The following is a 23176-nucleotide window of genomic DNA, read 5'->3' on the forward strand; positions in this document are numbered from 1 at the left end:
GGTGTCGCTCTTTGCTTAGTTTTTCTACCTACCAGGGGATTCCAGCCGTGGGACTGTGGGTGAGTTAAATCTAATGCAATGGCTGGACTTAGTCTCCAAAACTGATCCAGTCAGAACCATTGTTTTGTTTTTCAGTGTATGAAATGACAGGAAACCAACCTCCGTCCCACACTTGCGCTGATGCACATTCTTTCACTGCTCGATGTCAGGCATAAATTGCCTCATGAGGTCAACTCAAGGTTGCGATCCCCTGCCACTGAAATATTCAAAAATAATAGGGCTTATCAGCGCCCTAGGCATGGAGTATGTCTGGTTTACATCACCGATAATTCTACCAGATAGCACGTTTTAATAAGCTGGTTCAAATGTTAAGGTTTCTCCCACCAGCAATCAACTAGCCAGACTATGTTATATAATATTTAATCTTTTCATGTGGATACAGCTTACAGCAATATTGACAATTCTAACACATAATTCTTTGACCTTTTTATTGATTATTGCTCAATGACATGGAAAAGAAACACAAGGAGACATTAATGATGATACTATCATTTAAAAACTGGGCTCTTCGATAAAGAAAAGTACATGTCGCAAAAATGGTGTAGACAATATCTGCATTATCACCACAAGCAAGGTAGTACATGTATGTCATAGCATATTAATTTTAATGTTATTTACAAAGAAAAAATACATAATGTACATCTGTACAGACATTGTGGTAACATGTATCTTAACAAGACATTTTGAAGCAAGGTGACCCGTGGAATGGAGAAGTATTTCAGAAATATCCAGATCAAGGTGCAATTTCAGGACATTTATTTGCTGTCATGGTGGATGGATGTGCTGTTCAAGTGCCTTTCTAACTGGAATGAACCTAAGCAGTATCATAGATATGAACACTTGAGGAAATGGTATTATCCATTTCAAACAGATATGTGATTTCCAGCACAGCTCAGGCTGAGGGTTCTGCTATACGTTCATGACAGGAGTCAGCTGCAGCAGTGAGCTCTGTGGGCGAATGGCATTGCTCTTTGAATGCAGTTTCTCCAGGTTTTGTAAAAAGCTTCTTCTCTTGAGACCCTCCAGAAGGACAGTGTTGCTGGAGGTAAGACTGACGCGTGTTCTGTAGGGAGGAAAACAGGGTTAATTATCTCAAAATATGCCATTTTAAGAAGGTGACATGTTCATGGACTCTGTCCCCCTGCATATTTGGGGGCACCGCAAGTTCAATTGGAAAAATAAGTCTTCTCTTCCTCTTTGATTATAAATGATGATTTAAATGCGGCACAGCAATTACGCATAATTATCAAAATGATTCCCTTCTGTCCAAATACTGGATTCTGTAATTGGTCACAAGGTGTTTGCTCAGCTTTTGTTTGCTTTAAAGAAAAAACCCCCACAAATTTTGAGAATGGCCAACCACAGACATGTGACCCAGATGTTAACCAGCATCAGAATCATGTTTGTGTTTCTCCTCTAGAATGAAGTGAGACCAAGTCTGTTGTGGGATCAAAGTCAGCAAGATAAATAATAAAAATAAAATAACATTGGTCTGAAGAGAATGTCTATGTGGATTTGGGATTGGGATTATGACTTTATTCCCAAGGACCTTTTTTCTCTCTAATAAAACCTTTCCTTTTGTCTAATTCAATTGTTGGGAAAAGACACACCACCTCTGAAAGTAGGCTGAAACCAAAATGAGAGTATTTTATGACAAAACCTACGAGGCACAAAAAAGACAGGCACTCACCGAGGAGAGTCTATACCACTGTCTCCAGTGATGCTCTGGTTCTCTCCCAGTTCCGCTGCTCTGGCTGCACTGGAAGTGTTCAGAACTGTCCTGTGTGTCCGAGGACCACCTGTCTCGTCTGACTCTTCCTCCTGTGTTTCCACCAGCTCAGTCCCCCAGCGGGGACATTCTCCACTTGCCTCATCGGCTGATTTACGCACCGTCTCTCCATCTGATTCTATCTCGGTCGGGCAGTAATCAAAGATGCTGCTGTCTGCACCTTCAAATGGTTCGCCACAATCCACATCAAGGCTGACCTCGTGCTGCCCTTCCCCCGGGATTGATGCACTTTGCCTGATGCTGGAATCACTTTGCACCCTGGGCGATCTAGTCGTTCGATCGTGAGGCTGGAGTCTCCAGGTGGTCTGTCCAGCTCTGGTGGGGCTGAGGGACTCTTCTCTCTGGGTAGCTGAGGGAGTGATATCTAAATTGGCATCCTTGGAATTTTGTATGGAGATGATATGTGGTTGGTGAAAGTTGGAATTATAACAGTGAGTGTTGGCACCTTGATACTGCAAATCAGCTTGATGATTATTGCAAATTAGCTGTTGGCCCTCGTACTCAGCTACACATGTTCTATACATGTTTGTTGCATCGATAATCTCCTCGTTCAGACACAAGGAGCTACAGGCGTCTTCATCCTCTTGCTCATCTACTCTCTGATAGAGCCTGTAGTCATCTTCAATAAAGCCATCGGTGTCCATCATTGGAGTGCTATCAGCTATCAGTTCCAGCTTCTCTTCCTGGTTCATGGTCTTATGGGTCTTATTACTGATAATGATAGGTCGTAGCTCCTGCTGTTCCTTGGAGACCGTGGTTTCACAGGGCTGCTGGTGTGAAGGGAGCTTGTCAGGCCTCTGGATTTCATCTCTTTGTGGGTTGGAGAGTTTGAGGGAGTGTTTCCGTTGTAAAGTAGGCCTGGGGTAGGGAGGACTTATGTCATGTGAGTGATTTATAACAGGCTCATAAGGGTGGATAGGAAGAATTATATTAGTGCTGGAGCTTCGCTGGATGTTAGACAGACCAACATCACTGGTTTGGCTGTGGTCTGGTAAACTGTTGTATGCAACTTCTTGAATGTTCTTATTCTTGCCTTCTCCGTCCCAGCTCTCTTTACTCTTGCCCTCCCTCTGATGTCGGATCTTCTCATTTATTCGGAGCGTGCTGCTCTGTGGGTAGGCTGAGCTGTAGTCCAGTGTCAGATCTCTATTGGGCTTTACGTCTCTTTGGAGCAGATGATCAACAGTATGGTCCCTCTCATGGACACAGTGATACCTGTCTTCAGATATAAGGGATTTCCCTGCTTGCTCTCCATCTGATGCAATTTTTTTGGCTCGATGTGGGTCCCACGATTTGGACCGATGACTTGTTCGCTCCTTCCTACCTTGCCCTGAAGCTTTGCCCTCTTTGACTTCTCGTCTTTGCTCTCTGTTCTGTCTGGTCTCATTGTCTTTACCTGAATGAGTTTGGAAAGGGTTCTCAATCCGCTTTTTATAAAGCGATTTCCCTTCAACAGCTCCTTCATCTTTCACTTGATCAGGGTTTTCAACAGGGATTTCCACCAAATCCTCCCCATCTGGATAGTCATCGACACATATAGGAGTCCTAGACTTAACCCTCTCTGTCTCCCTGTCCTTATGCTTGTCTCTAGAGGAATGGACCCTCCTCTTACTGCGAGAGGCCCTCTGAGTGGATCTTCTCCCTGCCTTCGAGGAATGATGATGTCTGGGTTTTGACAGTGTCAGGATCTCAGTGGACATTCCCTTGTTCACTCCCTTTTCGTCTTTATCTAGACCTCTGTCCAACACTCTGTCCATCCCCCTGTCCCTTCTCTCCTCCATCTTCTTCATTAAGACTGTGTGACGTGTCAGGTTATCCACAGTCAGTTCAGGGTTGATGCGTTTGATGATGGCAAGCTCCAGGTCACGAGGTAAGTTGTTCAGATCATCCTCGTCTCTTACCGGCCACTCCTCTGGAGGGAACTGACCTGAGAATGAAGCATACTCCTTCTTTGGCTTTTCTTTTTTACCTGCATTCCTCCGGAACAAGCTGAGACCAAACTTCCTCCCCGGTTTGTTCTCTTTCTCTTTGCGGCCGGTTGCGTTAGTAGTGACTGTTGTTTTGCTGATCTCACTTGCCTGACAGTCTGCTGCTGTGGAAGTGGACTGATGCTGGACTGTGGGTTTGTGATCTAATGGTCGGGGCCACTTTAAGCTCTTGTTGGTGCATTCACTTACGGAAACAGACACAGAATGGTCTGGGACAGTGGAGGAAGGAGGAATGTTGGTTGTTACTGGTGTCACTGCCATATTCGTGGGTGTTTGAAGAGGACTGAAGCAGCAGCAAGACTTGCAGTGGGCCACTGGTAGCGTTTGAGTACTCTCAAGACAGACATCATTGCTCAATAGGTAGGTAATGGGAGGAGGTGAGGGAGGGTCATCTGCTGAGCCAGAGGTCCACCAGTTCTTCTCTCGGACCATGTTGTTGGTGATGAAGTAGGTTTGAGGTGTGACAATAAAGTAGCCCTCGCCTGTGTGATAAATTTTACGCTCCTTGATAAGACTGCCAAGAGCAGTGTAGAGGATGTCCTGAGTGGGAATGGTGATCCCTGAAACATTAAAGAGAGCAGGTGGACAAATTATGACTAACTTGAGTTTGAATTATAAGAAAAATTCAACAGATGTCTCATCGTTTCGAAAAATCTTGCTTTACTACAAATACAGATAAATACTACTGTCATGTCTGTCCATTAAATATGAAACTACAGCCGATATCTTCGTAAAAACAAAACATAGTGTGCCTCACTTTTTCTTTATATCTTGTTCAATGCAAAAAAATAGTTGGACCATGGGATGCTGAGTTTAGAAAAAGTAGGCAAATCGTAGTGTTCATATTTTCTTTTTCTTTTTCATATGAATTAAATAAAGAGACACGACATGCTGATTAGTTGCTGTGGAAGGAAGCTGGACTCCTGGTTGAAGCTTCATATATAACTGACAGACATGAGAGCAAGCTCAGTTTTCTCCTGTGAATAACATTCCATCAGAAAGCAAATAAATATGTTCAACACAACCTTTTAATAAGACACGCGTCAATGTTTCATGCGTTACCTGGGTGGGCTTTGCTCATGTAATTCACAAGTGCGTCTTGACTGACGATGATTTCAGAGGAGTTCATATCGGAGATGACGGAACACAACACCTCCGACAAGGGAATGAACTGGGACTGGGGGACTGGGGACATCTGCATCGGAGACAGGTCACCTGAACACACAGACACACACACAGCAGATTAGTGAGTGAAACAGGTGGGCTTACTGCAGTACACACAAACACACCTGGGTGAGAGACCTCTCTCTCTCTCTGAGTTCTGCCAGTGAAAACAACTCTAAGTACCAAAGTTGACATTCCTCTCCTAACCACCTTCTAAATTATGACCGAGGTGGTCTATATATGTGAGTTATGGACCATGCCTGACTGCTTTCCAAATTCCATCTCAGAGCTGGGACAGACCACAGAATTCCAATACTCCCACAGAAGTGACCACAGGTCTGCCTGCTGGGCAGATCAGATATCATGCCCCCCATATCATACTCCACTACACATCTAGAAGATACCTCTTACACAAATATCTTGCTGAAAGTGAGAGAAAGTCAGAAAAAAAGACAGAGACAGTCTTGGAAACATTTGTCTTTGTAAAAAATAGTAAGGAAAAAAATGTGGGAGTCCATTTGGCACAAGTCACAAGGATTGAAAATCATAAAACTAAGCTGCTCTTAAAACCAGCTACACGTTTAAAAAGAGCTCATCTCAGAATCACAAACAATCAACAGAAGAGCATAATTGAAGAAACATGTCGTGGTTAAGTTTTGTCAGGAAAACGGGGCTTGTTTGTGAGAAAGCATCTTGTGATGAGGAGAGTAAAGCTAAAGTTTGGGCTGCCATCAAACCCCAATGATTGGATAGGACATCAAAAGTGAATCCTGACTGCAGCTGTGTCTAAATGAGGGCTAACATGAAAGTCAGTCTGTTATTTTGTTCAGAGACAAGAGGCAAAAATGGTACCAATCAAGTAATCTTCTGTCCTTTATTAAAAAGAGTTTTCTTCTTCTACAAGGGGAAATAACCACAAACCAATGACTCTCCATTCTGAATTCATGAAAGGAAAGAAGAAAACTACCAATAAAGACGTCCACTGAGAGAACACCATCAGTTCCTGCCAGTGCAGATCAAACATTTGGGATTTTACCAGGGTAATGTATGCCAAACTGGGAGGCTGTGGTTTGACATTATTTTAGCAATATCTCTTTTCTGGGGTGCATTGAGCTCAGTTGGTTGAGTGTGCCCCCATAAACGGAGGCTGGGTTTGTGTCCCACCTGTGGCCCCTTGCCATAAACCGTCCCATTGTTCTCCCCCGATGGCTGTGTCTCCCAATAAAGCATAAATCAAATCCTATGTGTAAGGGTTGGGTTCACGTTGTGGTTCTTCATGCTAACATTAGCTTTAGAGAGGTTAGGATTCGGGTTCAAATGTGGATGAAGTGATTTTTGTTTTGCTGTGTTTTATGCTACAGTGAAACTCCTGGAAATACAAATAGGACTGAAAATGACACTTTATCTAGAAATGTTTGAAAGAAACTAGAACATGTGGCGCATGTGATGGTGGCCAATTCTCCCATCAACACCAGTGCATTTGGTGAAAACGCAGCCAAACTCAAACTTAATGTGAACTAAACATTTACAGTTTTCACACTTAGGACTTGTAACTGAGGGCCAGGTAAAATAAACAACTAATCAATCTGAACACACACGTACCACACATATACTGACAGATCCTGGCATGCATGCTAATACTTTTTTATTTCTATTTTTTTTTGGGTTGCACATGTGTTTTATCAGTTCAGAAGGAGCACCACACTGTGGCAAATCTGACTGCTCCAGGCTAGCTTAAAGCATGGACACCATTAAGAATGGATAATAGTTGAGTAGGATTGAAAGGCTTCTAAATGTTCATCTATCTTCAGCTACTTTTCTGCTTTGCGGGTCACGAGTCTGCTGGAGCCAATCCCAGCTGTCTATGGGTGAGAGGTGGCGTACACCCCGGATGTGTCCACAGCACATCGTGGGGCCATGCAGACAGACAACCACTCATGCACACACTCACACATATGGATGATTCGGTGTGACCAATTCACCGAAGCTGTATGTTTTTGGAGGTGAGAGAAACCTTGAGAGGTCCCACACAGACATGAAAAGAACATACAAACAAAGGAATCAAGAAAGGAATCAAACACCGAGGCAACGGCGATACCCACTGTACCATACTGCTGCTTCTAAATATCCTGTTGTAATTAAATATAGAGGTGTTTGTGGAAACTACTGAGCTCAGTGTCCCGTATCAGTCGGACGAATCAGAGAAAAACAGACTTATTGGAATTTAATTAAACTTTTCAGAAATAGCCAATATTTGCACAACCAACCCAAAACAATTTCACCTGAAAAAATTTGAAGTAGTTCAGAACATCTTGCAGAACTGTCCACGCAGCTGCATAAAATAATATCAAAATAATCACAGTAGTAATCATTATATATTTAAAGTGTACTGAGAATGTTTTATTGTAAATCAAGGGAAACAGTTATCGGCTCCATGAGCTGACTTAAGGCCCACTGGTTTCAGAGGCGGGGGTTTTTATTTCCAAATCCGCCTCTACGACACACAGGGGGCTCGTAAAGTCAAAACCATCTGCCTCCCTCCAGCTCCGACAGCAGACATTAATCTGACTAAACCTCACCGTGGATATCTCAATAGCAGTCTCCCTGAGCAGTGAATTAGTGCTGCTGACTAATCTGTATTGTTGTTAACTTCCTATAGGAATGTCTGACTGGCTGTCCACATAGCAACAGCTTATAGGCTCTGACAACAGTCAAAAGGCCAGCAGGGATACAATGGGGTCTTAAATACAAGGTCTCAATAAACCAACGGGAAATCACTCACTCCTTAATGCAATCTCAAAATAAGGACGTTATATCCTCTCTGACCACATCCTGGTTCAAAGGAGAATTTCCTGTCAGACACATGGTGACAGAGTTTGTGCTGAAACAGAAATAAGTGCAAGCAGGAGATTGCTGATGAACTGAAAAATCATCAGTAACATGATACTGACATTGTAGATGTGAGAAGGAAAACAAAAACACACCTTTAGCAGTGAGTTTATGAGAAAAACACTGTGATGGAAGGAGAGGATTAATGTATTGAGTCTAACATTAGCAGGCGTGACCGTCAAGGATGTTCTCTATTCTCTCCAGGGGGAATAGACCTGTGTGTTCCTGTAATCTTAGACTAGACTATACACTCATTGTCACACACAGCCTGAATACCCTTCTCGGAGCCATGACAACCATGTGCCACAAGATCAGGGCAGGGAAACAGTAGCTTGAGACTCAAACAGTAAAGTAACATTATGACATTAGGAGGAGCAGCAATTCAAAATAACCTCTAAGGGGGTCACTCCAGCAGCTTTACAGTCACAGTCTGCTCTCCTATAATAATTAATCCTCCACCCTTTAAATAGAGCAGTGTGATGTCTTCTTATTCACACTACAAAAGTGTTGTCTGATGGGTAAATAACAGGGTTTCATTAGGGTTACCTCACCTCAAGCTTGGAGTCTACACATATTTAACAGTAAGTCTCAGAGTTTGAGAGTCGCGGGTGTTCACTAGACAGGGAGGGTCTGGGTTTAGCAATACTGTATGCCTGAATAGATCTGTTAACAGGATGACTGAACAGCTTCAGAAGTTGGATCAGAACACTACGTCCCTCTATAACTGTTTGGAACTGCAAAACGCTGCCCAGGAGTTTAATATTCAGAAAGCCACCATTTAAATCCCCTTTTAAATTGGTCACCTAACTATGCCAGTCAACAGTACATTTTGAATGATGATGATGATATCATGTCTCCCACCATATACCACTAGGAAAAAATATAAACTGGCTTTGACGTGTTATGAGATGTGTCACAGCCAGAATTTTTAGAGTCATGACCCAAACCAGGGAATAAAGAAGGGACATTTCTGCCTTGGAGATTCTTTCTGTTATTGAACTACAGCAATGTGTTCAAGTAAAACAATGTCTTTGACCCATTAGAGACATAAAAATGCAGGGAGGTGAACAGTTTGTGCAAAGAACAATTTTTCTTTCCAAGTTGTCAGTTGATTTAGTATATTTTTCAGCATAAATACCAGGACAGCTCATTTTCCCATTACATCATTGTACCTTATAGCAATTATAGTCCCACTACAGTTTGACCTTCCCATACAACTCATAACCATGAGAACCAACCACTAGAATTTGAAATCATGTTGGTTTCATTATCATTATTGTTTTAAAAATAATTCATTGATGACTGTTTCTTCAGAAAATACTTCAGTAACATTTGGTGATTGGTTAAATTTAAAACCAAACTGAATTCTTTAATTATTATTTGTCACTTCACACTCATGAATTTTCTGAGCGCCTGAAATTTACATGTTCTGAATCATTGTGGAATATTGGTTGGATCCAGATCATACACTGATGTGAAGTGTATTGAGTAATCTGTGTTAAATATTGTCAGTGTTATCCATGAAATACAAGGTTTAATTCTTGTAAAAGCCACCACCCCTCAATGACAAACAAAGCTCTGGATCCAGATCCTTTGCAACTTCAAATTAAAAGAATTCATTCCAGATGAAACTAGTTTGTTCTTTAATCTCACACTGCAATACAGACACAAAGCCCAGACTGTACTTTCTGCTCCAAGCAAAGCAAAAATCAGATGTTTTTTCCCATATAACAAAGTGTATGAGAGAATAAACGGGTGCTCAGGGGTTGGAAACCAAAAGTGACTGAAGTCGTTTGCTTATTTTGAGGAGGTGATTGACAGAAAGCCTCTCTCTTCCATTCCCACTGAGATCTTCTGGCAGCTGACACTGATCAATACCACATGTATTCACATGGCTGTGTGGGCCACATGAATCCCATTTCATATGTGATTGCATTACTTCTAGCTTTTTGGAAGAACATACTTACACACCAAAAAGCAGTGCAGACCTTCAATGAACTGTGCACACTAAAATAAAAACTCCAAATAATGGTTTAACCTAAGCATCATACTACATCGAATTAAGGGACATCTGAAGTACTGTTGCAACACAAATCCTCACATCATTTCCTCTCCTGTCATTTTACATTTTACATCTCATGCATACAACAAATATGTGCAATATTTTCACAAGACACTTTACTCAGGAGTACAGCAGTGGAGGGAACTCCTATTCTTATATTTTTCCCTTTGTCTAGCTGGAATCTACTAAATGCAAACATCCATCTTGGTATGAGATGTTGATTATTATACTGTGAGTGCATTAACCTTCTGTCGGCATGGCCCTGGGGATGGTAGGTTCCATCAGATGGCCTTTTTTTGTCTCGACTGAAATGTCTCAACAGCTGCTGGATGCATCGCAATGAAATTTTGCGCATGGTCTTTGGAGGACGATGAGAAGTGACAAATGACTAATAATATTTCTCTAAAGATTGGCATTTTTGCATTTGGCTATTCCCATTTCCCTTAGGAATGAATCAAAGTTGTAAAACATTTGTAAATATTTTAATTGGTCCAATACTTTGGTTTATTACATAATCCTGCAAAAGCAGCAACATTCTCATCTGTATCAGCTGTGTTTCTAATTATCAGACATTAACAAACTACGGAACATGGTACATATTCCAGCCACTAAAAGTAGCTTATGTGGACTGCTATTGGGATCATGTGACCAGGCTGATGATGTCATTTCACAGAGGTCAATGATCGATCTTGTGATCATATCATCTGACCTTCAGCCATGTGTTTTGGACACTCACCCAACTTGGTGAGTTGGGTCTGTTGGCGGGGGAAACCTTTGGACAGACCTGCTAGGCCCAAACAAGTAGTGCGGGTGAACTGGGAACGTTTGGAGGAGGACTCTGTCCACAAGGCCATCCGAAGGAGCTTCTCGTCATCCCTGTGGAGGCTGTGGACATGGTCGATGTTCAAAGCTTCCATTGCTGAAGCTGCAGCTGAGAGCTGTGGTCTCAAGGTCTTGGGTGCCTCAAGGGGCGGTAACCTTCGAACACCATGGTGGACCCCGATGATTAGGGAAGCCATTCTGACTGAAGAAGGAGGCTTTCAGGGGCATTTGTCCCTGGGGACTCATGAAGCAGTTGCAGGGTACCGACAAGCCAGAAGGACTGCAGCCTCAACTGTGATGGAGGCAAAACAGAGGGTGTGGGAGGAGTTCGGAGAGGACCGGGGGGAAGGACTTTCGGGCGGCACCACAGTTGTTCTGGAGGACTGTCCGACAGCTCAGCAGGGGGAAACGGGGGACTATCCAAGCGGTATACGGCACGGATGGGACACTGTTGACCTCGACTGAAGAGGTTGTCAGTTGATGGAAAGAACACTTTGAGGAACTCCTGAATCCAACTACCCAAACTGACTCGTCTTCTGTTGTTGAGGCAGAGCTGGAGAATTATGGGAGATTCGAATCAATCTCTCTGGGCGAAGTCACCGAGGTAATTAAACAACTGCATGGTGGCAAAGCCCCATGCAGTTGGGGTACTGAGGTACCTCATCAGGTACTGATGAGATTCACCCAGAAAATGCTGAAGGCTCTGGATGTTGAGGGGCTGTCATGAATGACATGCCTCTTTAGAGGGAGTATGCTCGTCCAGTCTACCTGTGTTTTATGGATTTGGAGATGGCATACGATTGGGTCCCCAGGGACACACTGTGGGGGGTGCTGCGGGAGTATGGGGTGAAGGGGCCTCTCCTAAGGGCCATCCAGTCCCTGTACGCCCAAAGTGAGAGTTGCGTTCGGGTTCTCGGCAGTAAGTCGAACTTGTTCCGAGTGGCTGTTGGCGTTCACCAGGGCTGCGCTTTGTCACCAATTCCGTTCGTGATTTTCATGGACAGGATATCAAGGCATAGTCGTGCTGAGGAGGGTTTACAGTTTGGTGGGAATGTGAGATTGGATGGACAATTGGGGCATCAGGAGCGGTATTGCAGTCGCTTTACTGCACTGTTGTCACAAAGAGGGAGCTAAGCCGAGAGGCAAAGTTTTCCATCTACCGTTCAATCTTCGTTCCTACCCTCACCTATGGTCAGGAGCGATGGGTCATGACCAAAAGAACAAGATTGCAAATACAAGCAGTGGAAATGGGCTTTCTCATGCAGATAGTTGGTGTCTCCCTTAGAGATAAGGTGAGAAACACTGCTGGTCGTGACGGGCTCAGAGTAGAGTCCTTACTCCTTTGCGTGAATAGGAGTCAGCTGAGGTGGTTTGGGCATCTGGTGCGGATACCTCCGGGGCACCTCCCCAGGGAGGGAGGTGTTCCTGACACATCCAGCTAGGAGGAGACCTCGGGGCAGACCCAGGACCAGGTGGAGGGATTATATCTCAACACTGGCCTGGGAACGTCTTGGGATCACCAGTCAGAGCTGGTGGATGTGGCCGGGGAAAGGGAAGTTTGGGGCTCCCTTTTGAAGCTGCTGCCCCCGTGACCCCACTACAGATAAGTGGTGGAAGATGGATGGATGGATGCATGCCTTGGTGTAGACACTGAAGTTCAAATGAAGGCTGAATGAAGCCTTTGTCTGTTCACTTTGACCTATTAATAAAATCTACATGAAACAGGCTGGTTACCCGTCACACCATCTTATCTCCTGCTGGTATCGCCTAATCTTTCAGGCTTCGCTGCACAAACAGGCTAATCTCCCCTCTCCCTCATTAAGGACACAGTACATGACATTCAATATGAACTTGACGCCTGTATAAACTACCAAATACCACCCTGCCTCCCTTCGACTGAGACCTTATGAAGGCCGTACATGAGACATGAGATCTGAGACAAGTCTGGTGAGATAATGTCAAACATTCACACAGAGCTGTTGTTATAGCAGAGATGTCATCTGTAATTCATGTCAGTAGTCCCCTCCAGTCCTCGGACCACTTCCCTTTGTTTTGGTTCCTTTGGTATAACAGGTTTCCAAAACACCACCCTCTCCAACTTGCATGTGTGTGTGTGTGTGTGTTTGCATGTGCAAATCACACTTGTGAAGAGTTTTACAAGTTTTTGTCTTTCACACACAGATGTGGGTGTTACAGTTAAATGGCCCAATAAACTAAGTGAAAAAATCCCTTCAGAGAGCAACCCCAGTCTGAGTGTCCCAACACCCAGACCTCGCCCAGTCTGACAACATGACCCTTTCCGGTCCATACTCCCTGAAAGAAACAGAGAAATGCTGTATGATAATCAACATCATTACAAAATGTTTGTAGGGCTACTGTATAATTACTGCACATGATTTTACTTTTTATGCTTTGGAACATTCTAAAAGGCGTTGGCCACCTTTCCACTCAAAACACATTTTTACAACTGAAAAAGACCAAAACTTCACTGATTAGTTTACAGCTTTATTGTATGATTCTGGACAATGAAACCAGTATTTCTGTGCAAACGTGAAGCCATTAGTTAAATATTTAATCTTATGCACTGGTGGATTAGTATCTCGGAGTGCTTGTGTTTAAATATTAAGTGGAGCGCGGACAAGGAGGAAAAGACTGAATTTTGCACTGTGCCTTCTTTATGATCAGTGTTTGAAAAAGTACTTTTTTGGCTGTTCAACATAGTAATAGTGACTCATTAGCTAGATAAAATCTGGAGAACCATGTGTAATGTTATTTGACTCAATTGTCAGGGTATGAATGCACACTTTCTGCTACCTTTAATTATCAGCAGCGCTCATTACTCAGTTAAGGAACAGATAAGAGAAAATTGCAAGATGCCATAACTAAAAACGTATTCATGAGCTTAAAGTCTGAGCCATGAAGAGAAACACAGGAAAGCTTTGTGTTGACTCAAGTCGCCATAGAAACCTTTACTGTGGCAGTGACCTGCCACATGCAATACAAAGGCAGCGAAGAAGAAAAACAGGGGGTATAACCCAGTTAGAGAATCACTTTGCCAAACCAACCCTTTGACTTACAATGTACGTTGGCAAGAAAACATAAACAAGCTACAACTGAGGTGCTCTAATGGACATTGAGACAACTTAAAACATCAACGCTCACAGCTGGAATACAAATGGAACATGCTTTTTACCTTTGGATTCACAGTAATAACAATTTAAAGAGTGCCCTAGCTTATGCCAAAAGAAATAAAGGACCCTGGTCCGGTTCTAGAAACCCTCATGAAGCTCTGATGAAAATGCATTGCAACAGAAACAGAAAATTGGTGACAACGTGAAGGTAGACAGACCTGCATTTCATAGTCCTCTGCGCAGCATGATACCAGCAGTACTTTATTTTCCCATCGTTGCACTTCATAAGTCGCACCTCTTCAGATTTACTCGCCCGCACCCCAAGATATCTGGCTCTCGTCTGCTTTCATGAACATGAACATTACTCCACATTCTACCGGTGCCTGTAATACCAGACATCTGGTGAATTCTAGCGATATAATTGTGGATGACAGACCTGCATATTTCTTTGCATATCTGTCAGAATTGCTGCATTGTTTAGAACTGTATGTACTTCTCTCATGCCAAATCTGTGACAAAGTCCTGAGAGAATTCTTGAATCCATTATGGCTTCTACATATGTTTCAAACTAAGGAGGCATTTAATTTACTGGAAAACATAAGTATTAGTTTTGCACTTCATAAATGCAGGATATACACATGCACACACACACACACACACACACACACGCACATACACACGTAGGGAAGACATGCACCATCCTTAACTCCATGTCTATTTAATCAAGTCAGTGATGAACTTTAAGTTTTTTCTCTGTTCTGTTTTCTGTTTGATTACAGATGGTGATCTCCAAGGTTCAGTTGTAGACCCGGTCTTCTTCACAACTTCAAGCACATGCACTTCATATAAGTTTCCAGCATCATATCAGTAGTCATTAAACCGAGGTTTTTTTGGGGCATTTCACTTGTTAATTATCTACACAGAGCTCAGAAATAAATAACAGCGTTTATCTTCCTGAGATGTGTCATCTCACTCAAAGATTTAGGTATTTTTCCCCTGCCCCACCCACATGGCTTGTCAAGACATATATACACACAATCTAAGAGTGTTTCCAGCAGATCCACGCCCCTTGATCAAGAGTGACAGCCATCATTGTTTAAAAATGAAGCCCATTTTCTCAGATTCAACAGTTTAATGTGAAGCAAATTTGTGTTTGATGTCCTAGCATAAAGAACAGATCATATAATTAATCACTTTTAATATTCTGCACCAGGGAAACACATAGGACATTTCATTTTTGAAATATATCAACACTCCAAAAAACTGATGTTGGTCTAACTCTATATTAAATTAAACGTTGAAAATATCCTGTCAGAGAATTAAGAGTAACAGTAATACGCAACTACAGTGATACCTCTACTTACAAATGTCTCTACTTACGAAATTTTATACCTACGAAATTTCTCAGCAGGAAAATATTGCCTCTACTTACGAAAGAAATTTCGACTTACGTAATGTAAAAACACAGTATCGGCTGATACTCGAATCTCCCACATGTTCCTGAACGCAACATTCTCATAGCTGCTCTGCCATTGGCTATTACCTATTACGTATCTTCCTGGCATCCCATTGGCTAAGAGGGATGCCACTCCACCTCTGTGTGGCGCTAGAACGGTGCTTATGCAGTGTCTTCGGCAATCGACATGTTATTAAAACAAAAGGAAGTTTAAGGAGTTTAAGGCATTGCGTGGGTGGTTGGAGAAGTTCAAAAGGTGGACTGGAATTCACTCTGTTGTTCGTCATCGTGAGATAGGAGCGCATGAACCAAAGAGGCCAAAAAACAATGGGGACAGCTGTTAAAAAATAAATGACCGTCATTATTATTCTTTACTCTATTCTTTGTTTCATGTTATACACAACTCTCATTTATTGCGTAATAATCTAATTGTAACATGTATTTGTTACATGTTTTGGTGCATTTTTAAACTTCATAAAACATTTATGTCAGAATTTTTGGGGGCTTGGAACGGATTAGGGCATTTGCATGGAAAACGTGTCTCTACTTACTTGATTTTCTACTTCCGTAATTTCTTCCGGAACCAATTAATTTCGTAAGTAGAGGTACCACTGTATGTGCAACATGGCCTGTTGGAAGGTGAGGGATTAATCCCCGGAGGGAAACACTGACAGGGTGTGTAAACTAACATGAGGCAGAGGAAACTCCCGCATTTTTATTTCTGGCATCACTCGACTCCAACACTACAGGTGAGGCCAATATCTGGGATTACAAAGAGTCCAGTGTGAGATGAGCCTCCTCTATGGGAAGGACGTGGTGGAAAAAACAACAGGCATAAGCACATCCTAAATAAAAACACATACATGACCTCGCCGCTACAAATATAAATGAAAAAAGTTATCTAAGAATAATTTAAACATTGCAGGTAGTCCTCAACATTTGACTTACGAGCAGTCAGAGATACGACCAATCTATTGTCCTGCAGTTCCGCTTTCTGCCACAATCCCCAACACTCGTCTCCCCCTCTTGTTGTTTGTTGTTGTCTCTGTGAGTATCTCAGAGCGTCAAGCTTCACACCTTGGATACTTTACTGTTAATCATGGATGATAAATCAAAGCCTAGTGGAGACAGTGGTAGTGGTAACGATCTTTCTGATCCGACCTATGACCGACAATTCCCACCTCCTCCTCCTCTTCTTTTTCTCTAAAGGTAAGCTACATGCTACCTTTACAGTGTAACGTCAACATCAACAGCTGACTCCGGCTGTTAGAGCAACCTCTTGGAGCCAGTTCTGTTCGTATGTTGAGGACTACCTGTATAAGCATTATGTCTTATTAGTACTGGTACCCAAACAATGCAATGAGATGCATGGGTTTGACAGAATTTTCAAATCAGTCTTTCAGTTTCAGTCGGGAACTTTCATTATAAGAATTCATCTCCAGTCACCTCTAGTTTATTTAGGAGTCATGAAATTAATTGATTCTGATCTGTAAAACAAACACTCAGGTCAGACGTTGGACCCTCAACACTATTGGGTTCAAACTGATATGATTTCCGAAAACGTTCTTCGTCTGATTTTGCAAGGGGTACGAGATTAAGTTGAGCTCTTTGGTTATCCAGACACTTCATCATCACCAGTATGTATTTTTGTAGCCGCTTAATGTCATGCTATTAGTGTCAGGAAGCTGGAGAAGTGGTTTATGTTGAAATAATATTGTTTGAGAGCAGATGGAAGCTGTAACTGAGAGGAGTGGACCACGAAAGTGAGTGTTTCCCTTCATCAATCCGTCTTAAACCACTTTATAATAGTAGCAGCAGTATAAAAAAAACAGATAAATACATATTTTTTAATGTGAATTTACAGAAAAAACACATTTTGTAGTCTATATGTACCCAGACTACCTATTACAGTCACCAATACCAAATATTAAACCGGCTATGACTCTAATCTCTGAACTAATATGATTAATACATTTGTGACTTACTTAAAATAGATCCATATGCATGAGAAGGAAAGCAAACAGCCAAATGGGAATCATAAACTCGGTATGATGTAGATCCGTTTACAATAACTAATAAGATTCAGTTACATCATCTAAAAATAACATCAATCAGTTTGTGGAAGAAACGCACCAGCAGTTGGATGAGTCGGATGAAGTAATGTTGAAGTTGGAATAGCAAATTAAAAGTAATAAATAGCTTCTGGGACTTGTGTCCGGCAAAAAAATGTGTTCATGCTTGACAACAGTCACAGAAACGCTGTACAGAGTAGAGATAAAAACAGAATTAAACACCCTTACCCCTTACCCTAGACAGCAACAGCCTACAATCTACATCTGCATTAATGGAACCACCCTGTCAGCACGGGGGTGGGGTGGGGAATGGTGGTTGGTGGGGTGGTTGGGGGTTATTCATGACTTGTAAAAACCAGCACGCAGTAGTTAACAGCTAAGTGTCCTCTAACTGGGGAGACACTTCAAGGTGTCTGAGCTCTTTATCCTCCGAGGACACGATGGGATTGAGGGGGGGGGGTCACGGAGAACGTGAACGACTGCTACTCCCGTTTGATTTTGTTACTGTGTTCTAAAAAGCTCCACTTTTTTTTTTTTTGCACGTTAGATGTAATCACATGCTGGAACACTATTATGTCTTTTGGCTTCTTAGTAAACAAATCAAGCCAACTTTGATGCAAATATGACTCCTGCAATCTCTCAGTAAACAACAACAGCTTTTAATGGAGCTACGGATTATAAATCATTGCTTTATTTAAATGTGACGTCATTCACATTTGTGAAAAATGTCTTAGCCTTTCTCACATACAGTATCTGGACAGACTACAGGTTATGAATTTCTTTTTCAAGTAAAAAAAAAAAGTGAAATTATAGTTATTGTCTAATCAATGTGGTTGTGAGAATCAGGCATCGATTATTGATTACTTGATACAAGTAGCTGAGCTGGTAACTTAGTGGGGATCACCTGGCTGCTATATTGAGGTAAGTCTCTTTGCCTCCGAACAAACCCCCCCCTGTATGTAACTGACCCCATGGTGCCTTGTTAGCAGGGAGGTTGCCACCTTTGACCTATATTGCCGAGTTAAAACAGGGTGGGCCTTTTTAAACTTGGAAAAACCCAGCGAGGGGGTGTCATGGTTAATAAGGTAACATCTGGAAGAGTTATGACCATTAGTGCAGCGCTTTGAGACTTTGACAAAACACCCCCATGAAAGGCTACACCCCTTGTGTGAAAATACAACGCTTTCAAGTGAAAAATAAAGAACAGAAACGAGTCGTTGAAGTCAGGAAATGATCTCAGGGGTGAATGCAGCATTTCAGGAATGCTCTACCACCTTGTGGTTATGGTAAGTGAAATGAAACATATTTAAAAAGGAAACTTGGCTTGAAACGCAGAACGCAGAGGGAGACCTACAGAAGGTCCTACATGAGCCAATAAAATAGTTTTCCCAGGTTGAAAGTGAGAAGCTTGCTGAGACGACGCTTTCACATCTGTGGTCAAACAGGGTGAGGGAAGTTTTAAAGCTCGATTGTGTAAAACTGATACAAGACACCTTATTACACAATCCGTATAAATGTTTCAGTTTCAGCTTCCATGATTATCCTGCTCTAAATAATGCAGAACCAGCTAACAGTCATCACGCAGCCTCGGGGTGCAGCAGCAGAGCCTCCGGTGAAAACCTAATAATTTCCATATGGGGATCATTACAGCTGATTAAAATTAAAAAATAAATTAAAATGATAATAAATTAATAATTCACGGATAATGCACAAGGTGATCAGGGTTTTGAAAAAGACTCTAAGAATTGACAGTTGGAGGTGTCAGCACTGCCGAGGCGCCCTTGAGCAAGAAGCCGTCCCCCTCACAAGTTGCTCATTTGGGGTGCTCCACGAAGGAGCTGCCCACCACTCCACCTCACGTTGCATGCCTACAGGCCCCCTCGTGGGTTTACGTATTACAGGGGCCTGTACACGCTAGTATATATATATATATGCATTTGTTTGATAAACAAACTTATTTCTTCATTTCCCTTCAGGGATCATAATAAGTATTTACAAAATTTTTAAAAATCCACTTAATAGAACTACTGATTTTTTTGAAAAAGCCATTTCTTCCAGACAGTCTAGTACTCAATCCACAATAATCATTTATTAAACCTTTTGAAGTGGAACCTCTGTATTATTCTGTAAACAACTATTAAAGAGTAAACAGGTTGGGATGAGACACACCCTGCAGACGCCCATGAATCAAACGTAGGTCATTCCCGTTGTCGGTGGGGCCCATTCCCACCAGGATGACAACAAAGACTGTTCATTCTACCTCTTCACCCTGTCTGTTTACCCTGGCCTACCCTGAGGCACCCCTTCCTCCATCAACCTACCCCTGCACGGGCTGGGGTGGGGGTTGGGTGGGTGATCACCCTGTAGGCTAATCTGTCACTGATAACGATAAGTGATTAGCACAGATTAATTCATGCATCCGTTTATGTGGAAGCCTTGTTTTATCATCTTTGTCTCTTAAACTAACTTAAACCGCGTCCTGTAAACATTTACAGTAGTTTTTCAAAAATATCCTCCTGTGTCGACCTTGCTCTTCCCTGACAGAGGAAACAGGGCCGTTAGAAATTCACTGTGACCCACAACTCATAACATGTCTATTTTCTAGGTGACATATTTATATCAATGCCAGAGCCTGGAGGTCCACGCCTGGAGGTCTGACTTCCACAGTCCTTCAGTGGCCATGAAACGGGGGGGACATGAATCCTGGGTGGCAGAGAAGCGGCTTCACGGAGATTCACTGTGACGCCGTTTGGAGGCAGTAAACCTGACGACCTGTTAGCCCTGATTTCCATACAAATTGCTGGGATGTGAAGGATTTGTTGAGGAGCAGACGAGGTGTCGAGTCTACAGAGTAAAGCGTCTGCTTCTGATTCCACTCTGAGCTCACGCATCACCTTTGGCTCATGTGGTCTTCATTTGTGTGCCGAGTTGTATTTTAGGGCCAGAAACCATCTCACAGCGGGACGGTATATCAGCCTCCACCTCCCCCCCATCTCCTCTTCGGCTCTAAACCCTCCTGGGTCTACCCTTGTGTGGTCTCATCCTCCTCCTCGCGTCACATTCCTCCCTTTACTTATGCCGACTGCTCAGTCTTGCAAAGCTGAAGCACTGATACACATCAGCAGGTAGACAGATGCATTGTGGGTGAGACAGACCATGAAAATAAGGCATGACAGTTGAACCAAAGCCAACAGATGGGCGTCAATAACCTGTAGGAATCTAAACATCTGGATAACCTGATTGTGATTTCTAGCAGAAGCGTAAACCACTTCTGATGCATCTTTATTTTCTACAACTTAAAGTTGATCGTTTTCCTTCTTAACAGAGAACTATGAGAAAAAAAAAAACCTGGTGCAGCTCTGAAGAATACTGTCATTCGGTCTGATCCACACAGGCTTGTCATTTTCTCCCAGCTGTCAGGAATTTACAGCCCATGAGATCATCCTGAGAGGCTCCATGGATATTTCTAGGCATTGTCACTGAGCACATATTTGCTAACACATCTGAGGGTGGGGGGCAATTAGAGGTAATTACATGGTATAGATTGTAAACAAGCGTTGGTAAACCTATCACTGTGTCAACAACAAAGGGATCCTGATAGCTCTTTAAATCATCTCTAACCCCACACTGGGACCAGTATTGGTAAAACCTGATCTAATCTTGATCCTGATAACTGAAGCTACAGATGTGAGCAGTCCCGCAAACGCTGATCCAGCAACAACAGAGGTCGACTGATGTGGATTTCTAAAGGCCAATACAACACGTATTTCTGCGCATTTGCACACACACACACACACACACATACACACACACACAGGTTTCCACAACATAAAATTATTTTAAATCAACGCACTACTTGCATCAGCACTTGTCAAGGTACAACAACACAATTTGGCTGCAACACAATCAGAAACACAACCTCTGTGAATGTCTCTCGTCTGGTCTCAGGGGTTGTGAGACGGGTGGGGCAGAACAGTCAGTGGATTATCTAATCATGGATGGTGTGACTTTATCTGACAGATAAAGACATAAATACATTTTTGGTGCAGATTAATCAGCTAAATTGATTGATCAGTCTGCTGCTGGTAGTTTTGAAGATTAAGATGTGGATGATGTTAATCCCACAGGGAGGACAGGCGGATGTGGTGATAATGCTTTTAGGTTGAACTGTGCTGTGTTCTCCTCAAGCTGCTGTCACTCTAGAGTTTCAACCTCTGCACTTTTCTGTGTCTGTGCTGAGGAAATGTGATATTACTAAGCAACACAGGGCGGCCTGTCCAAACACAGCAAATCTGGATTCTGTAATTCTGATCCTGTGGTATCTGGATCAAAATCTCACTTACAATAAATACATAGAAGAAAAAAAAAAGGATAAAACTAACAAGATAAAAATGACCTGTGAGATGGAGGGAAAGGGGGATCAGGAAATCTGGATAATTCACATCAGAGATCTAGGGGGGAGGGTTTCAACAAATACAAATCCTCAGGTTATTTGATCTAAGTGAAAAAACACCTGTTGTTGAAACTGCTGTGAAACTGGTCTCTTAAAATTAAGATGGCCACAACAACAACAACGTAAATATGAGTAAAATACTTTGTTGTTTCCACAAGAAATCAGGATCACAGTTTGTCTAAATCCTGAGGCAGATCAATACACTGAAATAAAGTTGGACAGATTGAAGCTGATGAGGAGGAGGGAGGCTGTTAAAACCTGCCAGGTCCTGGGTTTTTTTTTAAAATAGCTTTCACACTTCTACATCATTTGGTTGACAAATGTTGTTGATTGTGTGTCTCTACAGTGTCAAAAAACAAAGAAACCACATTGTAGTCTTGGGTGACTTGGGGTGTTTTAAATTTCACACATATCTACTTGTCATAGAATAGTTTCTGGAAACCTGCAGCACGTATAAACTTGTACACTAGATTTTTTTTTTTTTTTTAATTCACAATGCCTTTCTTTACATGTTGATGTTACATACCCACAGCTTTGATCACAAACCCCTTGGGGGACCTCAGAGCTCTGCGCATCCACGCTTCTCTCAGAACCTCCAGGTTGTTCGCGTTCCCTTGAATGAGAAGCACCAAATTCTCCATCCATCCTTGAAAGTAGACTTCAGTCATCGCCTTCACCAGCCGTTTATTCCAGAAACTGCGCACGTTTTGCGCTTTAAAGTCCGCAAAAATCTCCTGGCCACTCTTCACGTTGGCGTTGAGTTTCCCTCCGCCGGCGCGCAAACTCTCGTCGTCTGGTCCGAGGACGACCGCGATCGAGGCGCTGGAGAGCTGAACAACCCGCTGCTGGTGAGACATTTCTGGAAGATCGGGCCGTGTGTGAAAATGCACTTGTCAAAATGAGGATCTCCGGTCTGGAAATGCAAGAAGAATGCCGGGTTTTACCACACATTCCTTCAGTGCGCGTCTGGATCCTGCAGCGAGTGAACCGGAGACGCGGAGACGTCCGACTGGTTTCCTCAGCTGCTTAGGAAAACAGTGGTGGTGGGGGTGTGTGTGTGTGTATGTGTGTATGTGTGTGTGTGTGTGTGTGTGTGTGGGGGGGGGGGGGTAGGAGGACTCATCAGCCTGCCTGCTGTTGGCTTACACAGGTAGACCTCCCACCGACTTGTGTGTGTGTGTGTGTGTGTGTGTGTGTGTGTGTGTGTGTGTGTGTGTGTGTGTGTGTGTGTGTGTGTGTGTGTGTGTGTGTGTGTGTGTGTGTGTGTGTGTGTGTGTGTGTGTGTGTGTG

The 23176-nt window shown here is 42.8% G+C and overlaps 1 protein-coding gene across 3 annotated transcripts; it reads right to left on the reverse strand.

Moving 5' to 3' along the window:
• Positions 1 to 488: 488 nt before the first annotated feature.
• stox1 (storkhead box 1) lies at positions 489 to 22900 on the reverse strand. Of its 3 annotated transcripts, XM_068327274.1 has the most exons (5): positions 22413 to 22900; positions 4900 to 5052; positions 2295 to 4397; positions 1751 to 2198; positions 489 to 1123 (listed from the first exon to the last, which is right to left on the reverse strand). In XM_068327274.1, the coding sequence occupies exons 1-5, from the start codon at positions 22741 to 22743 to the stop codon at positions 970 to 972; spliced, it is 3189 nt and encodes a 1062-aa protein (XP_068183375.1). In that variant the 5' UTR covers positions 22744 to 22900; the 3' UTR covers positions 489 to 969. The 3 variants fall into 3 exon arrangements, with proteins under 3 accessions (XP_068183375.1, XP_068183374.1, XP_068183376.1); XM_068327273.1 differs by having other exon boundaries at positions 1751 to 4397; XM_068327275.1 differs by lacking the exon at positions 22413 to 22900 and adding an exon at positions 14124 to 14147 and having other exon boundaries at positions 1751 to 4397.
• Positions 22901 to 23176: the final 276 nt, after the last annotated feature.

This window comes from Antennarius striatus, chromosome 11, assembly GCF_040054535.1.
Source record: "Antennarius striatus isolate MH-2024 chromosome 11, ASM4005453v1, whole genome shotgun sequence".
Classification (NCBI taxonomy): domain Eukaryota; kingdom Metazoa; phylum Chordata; class Actinopteri; order Lophiiformes; family Antennariidae; genus Antennarius; species Antennarius striatus.

What these genes read in the sequence shown, in the direction of transcription:
- stox1 (XM_068327273.1), bottom strand. Translation starts at nt 22,743, where the DNA reads ATGTCTCACCAGCAGCGGGTTGTTCAGCTCTCCAGCGCCTCGATCGCG. An exon ending in CATGAGCAAAGCCCACCCAG is followed by an intron (nt 4,398 to 4,899) that starts GTAACGCATGAA and finishes TTAATGTTTCAG; the next exon opens with GGATCACCATTCCCACTCAG. An exon ending in AGTGGTATAGACTCTCCTCG is followed by an intron (nt 1,124 to 1,750) that starts GTGAGTGCCTGT and finishes TCCTCCCTACAG; the next exon opens with AACACGCGTCAGTCTTACCT.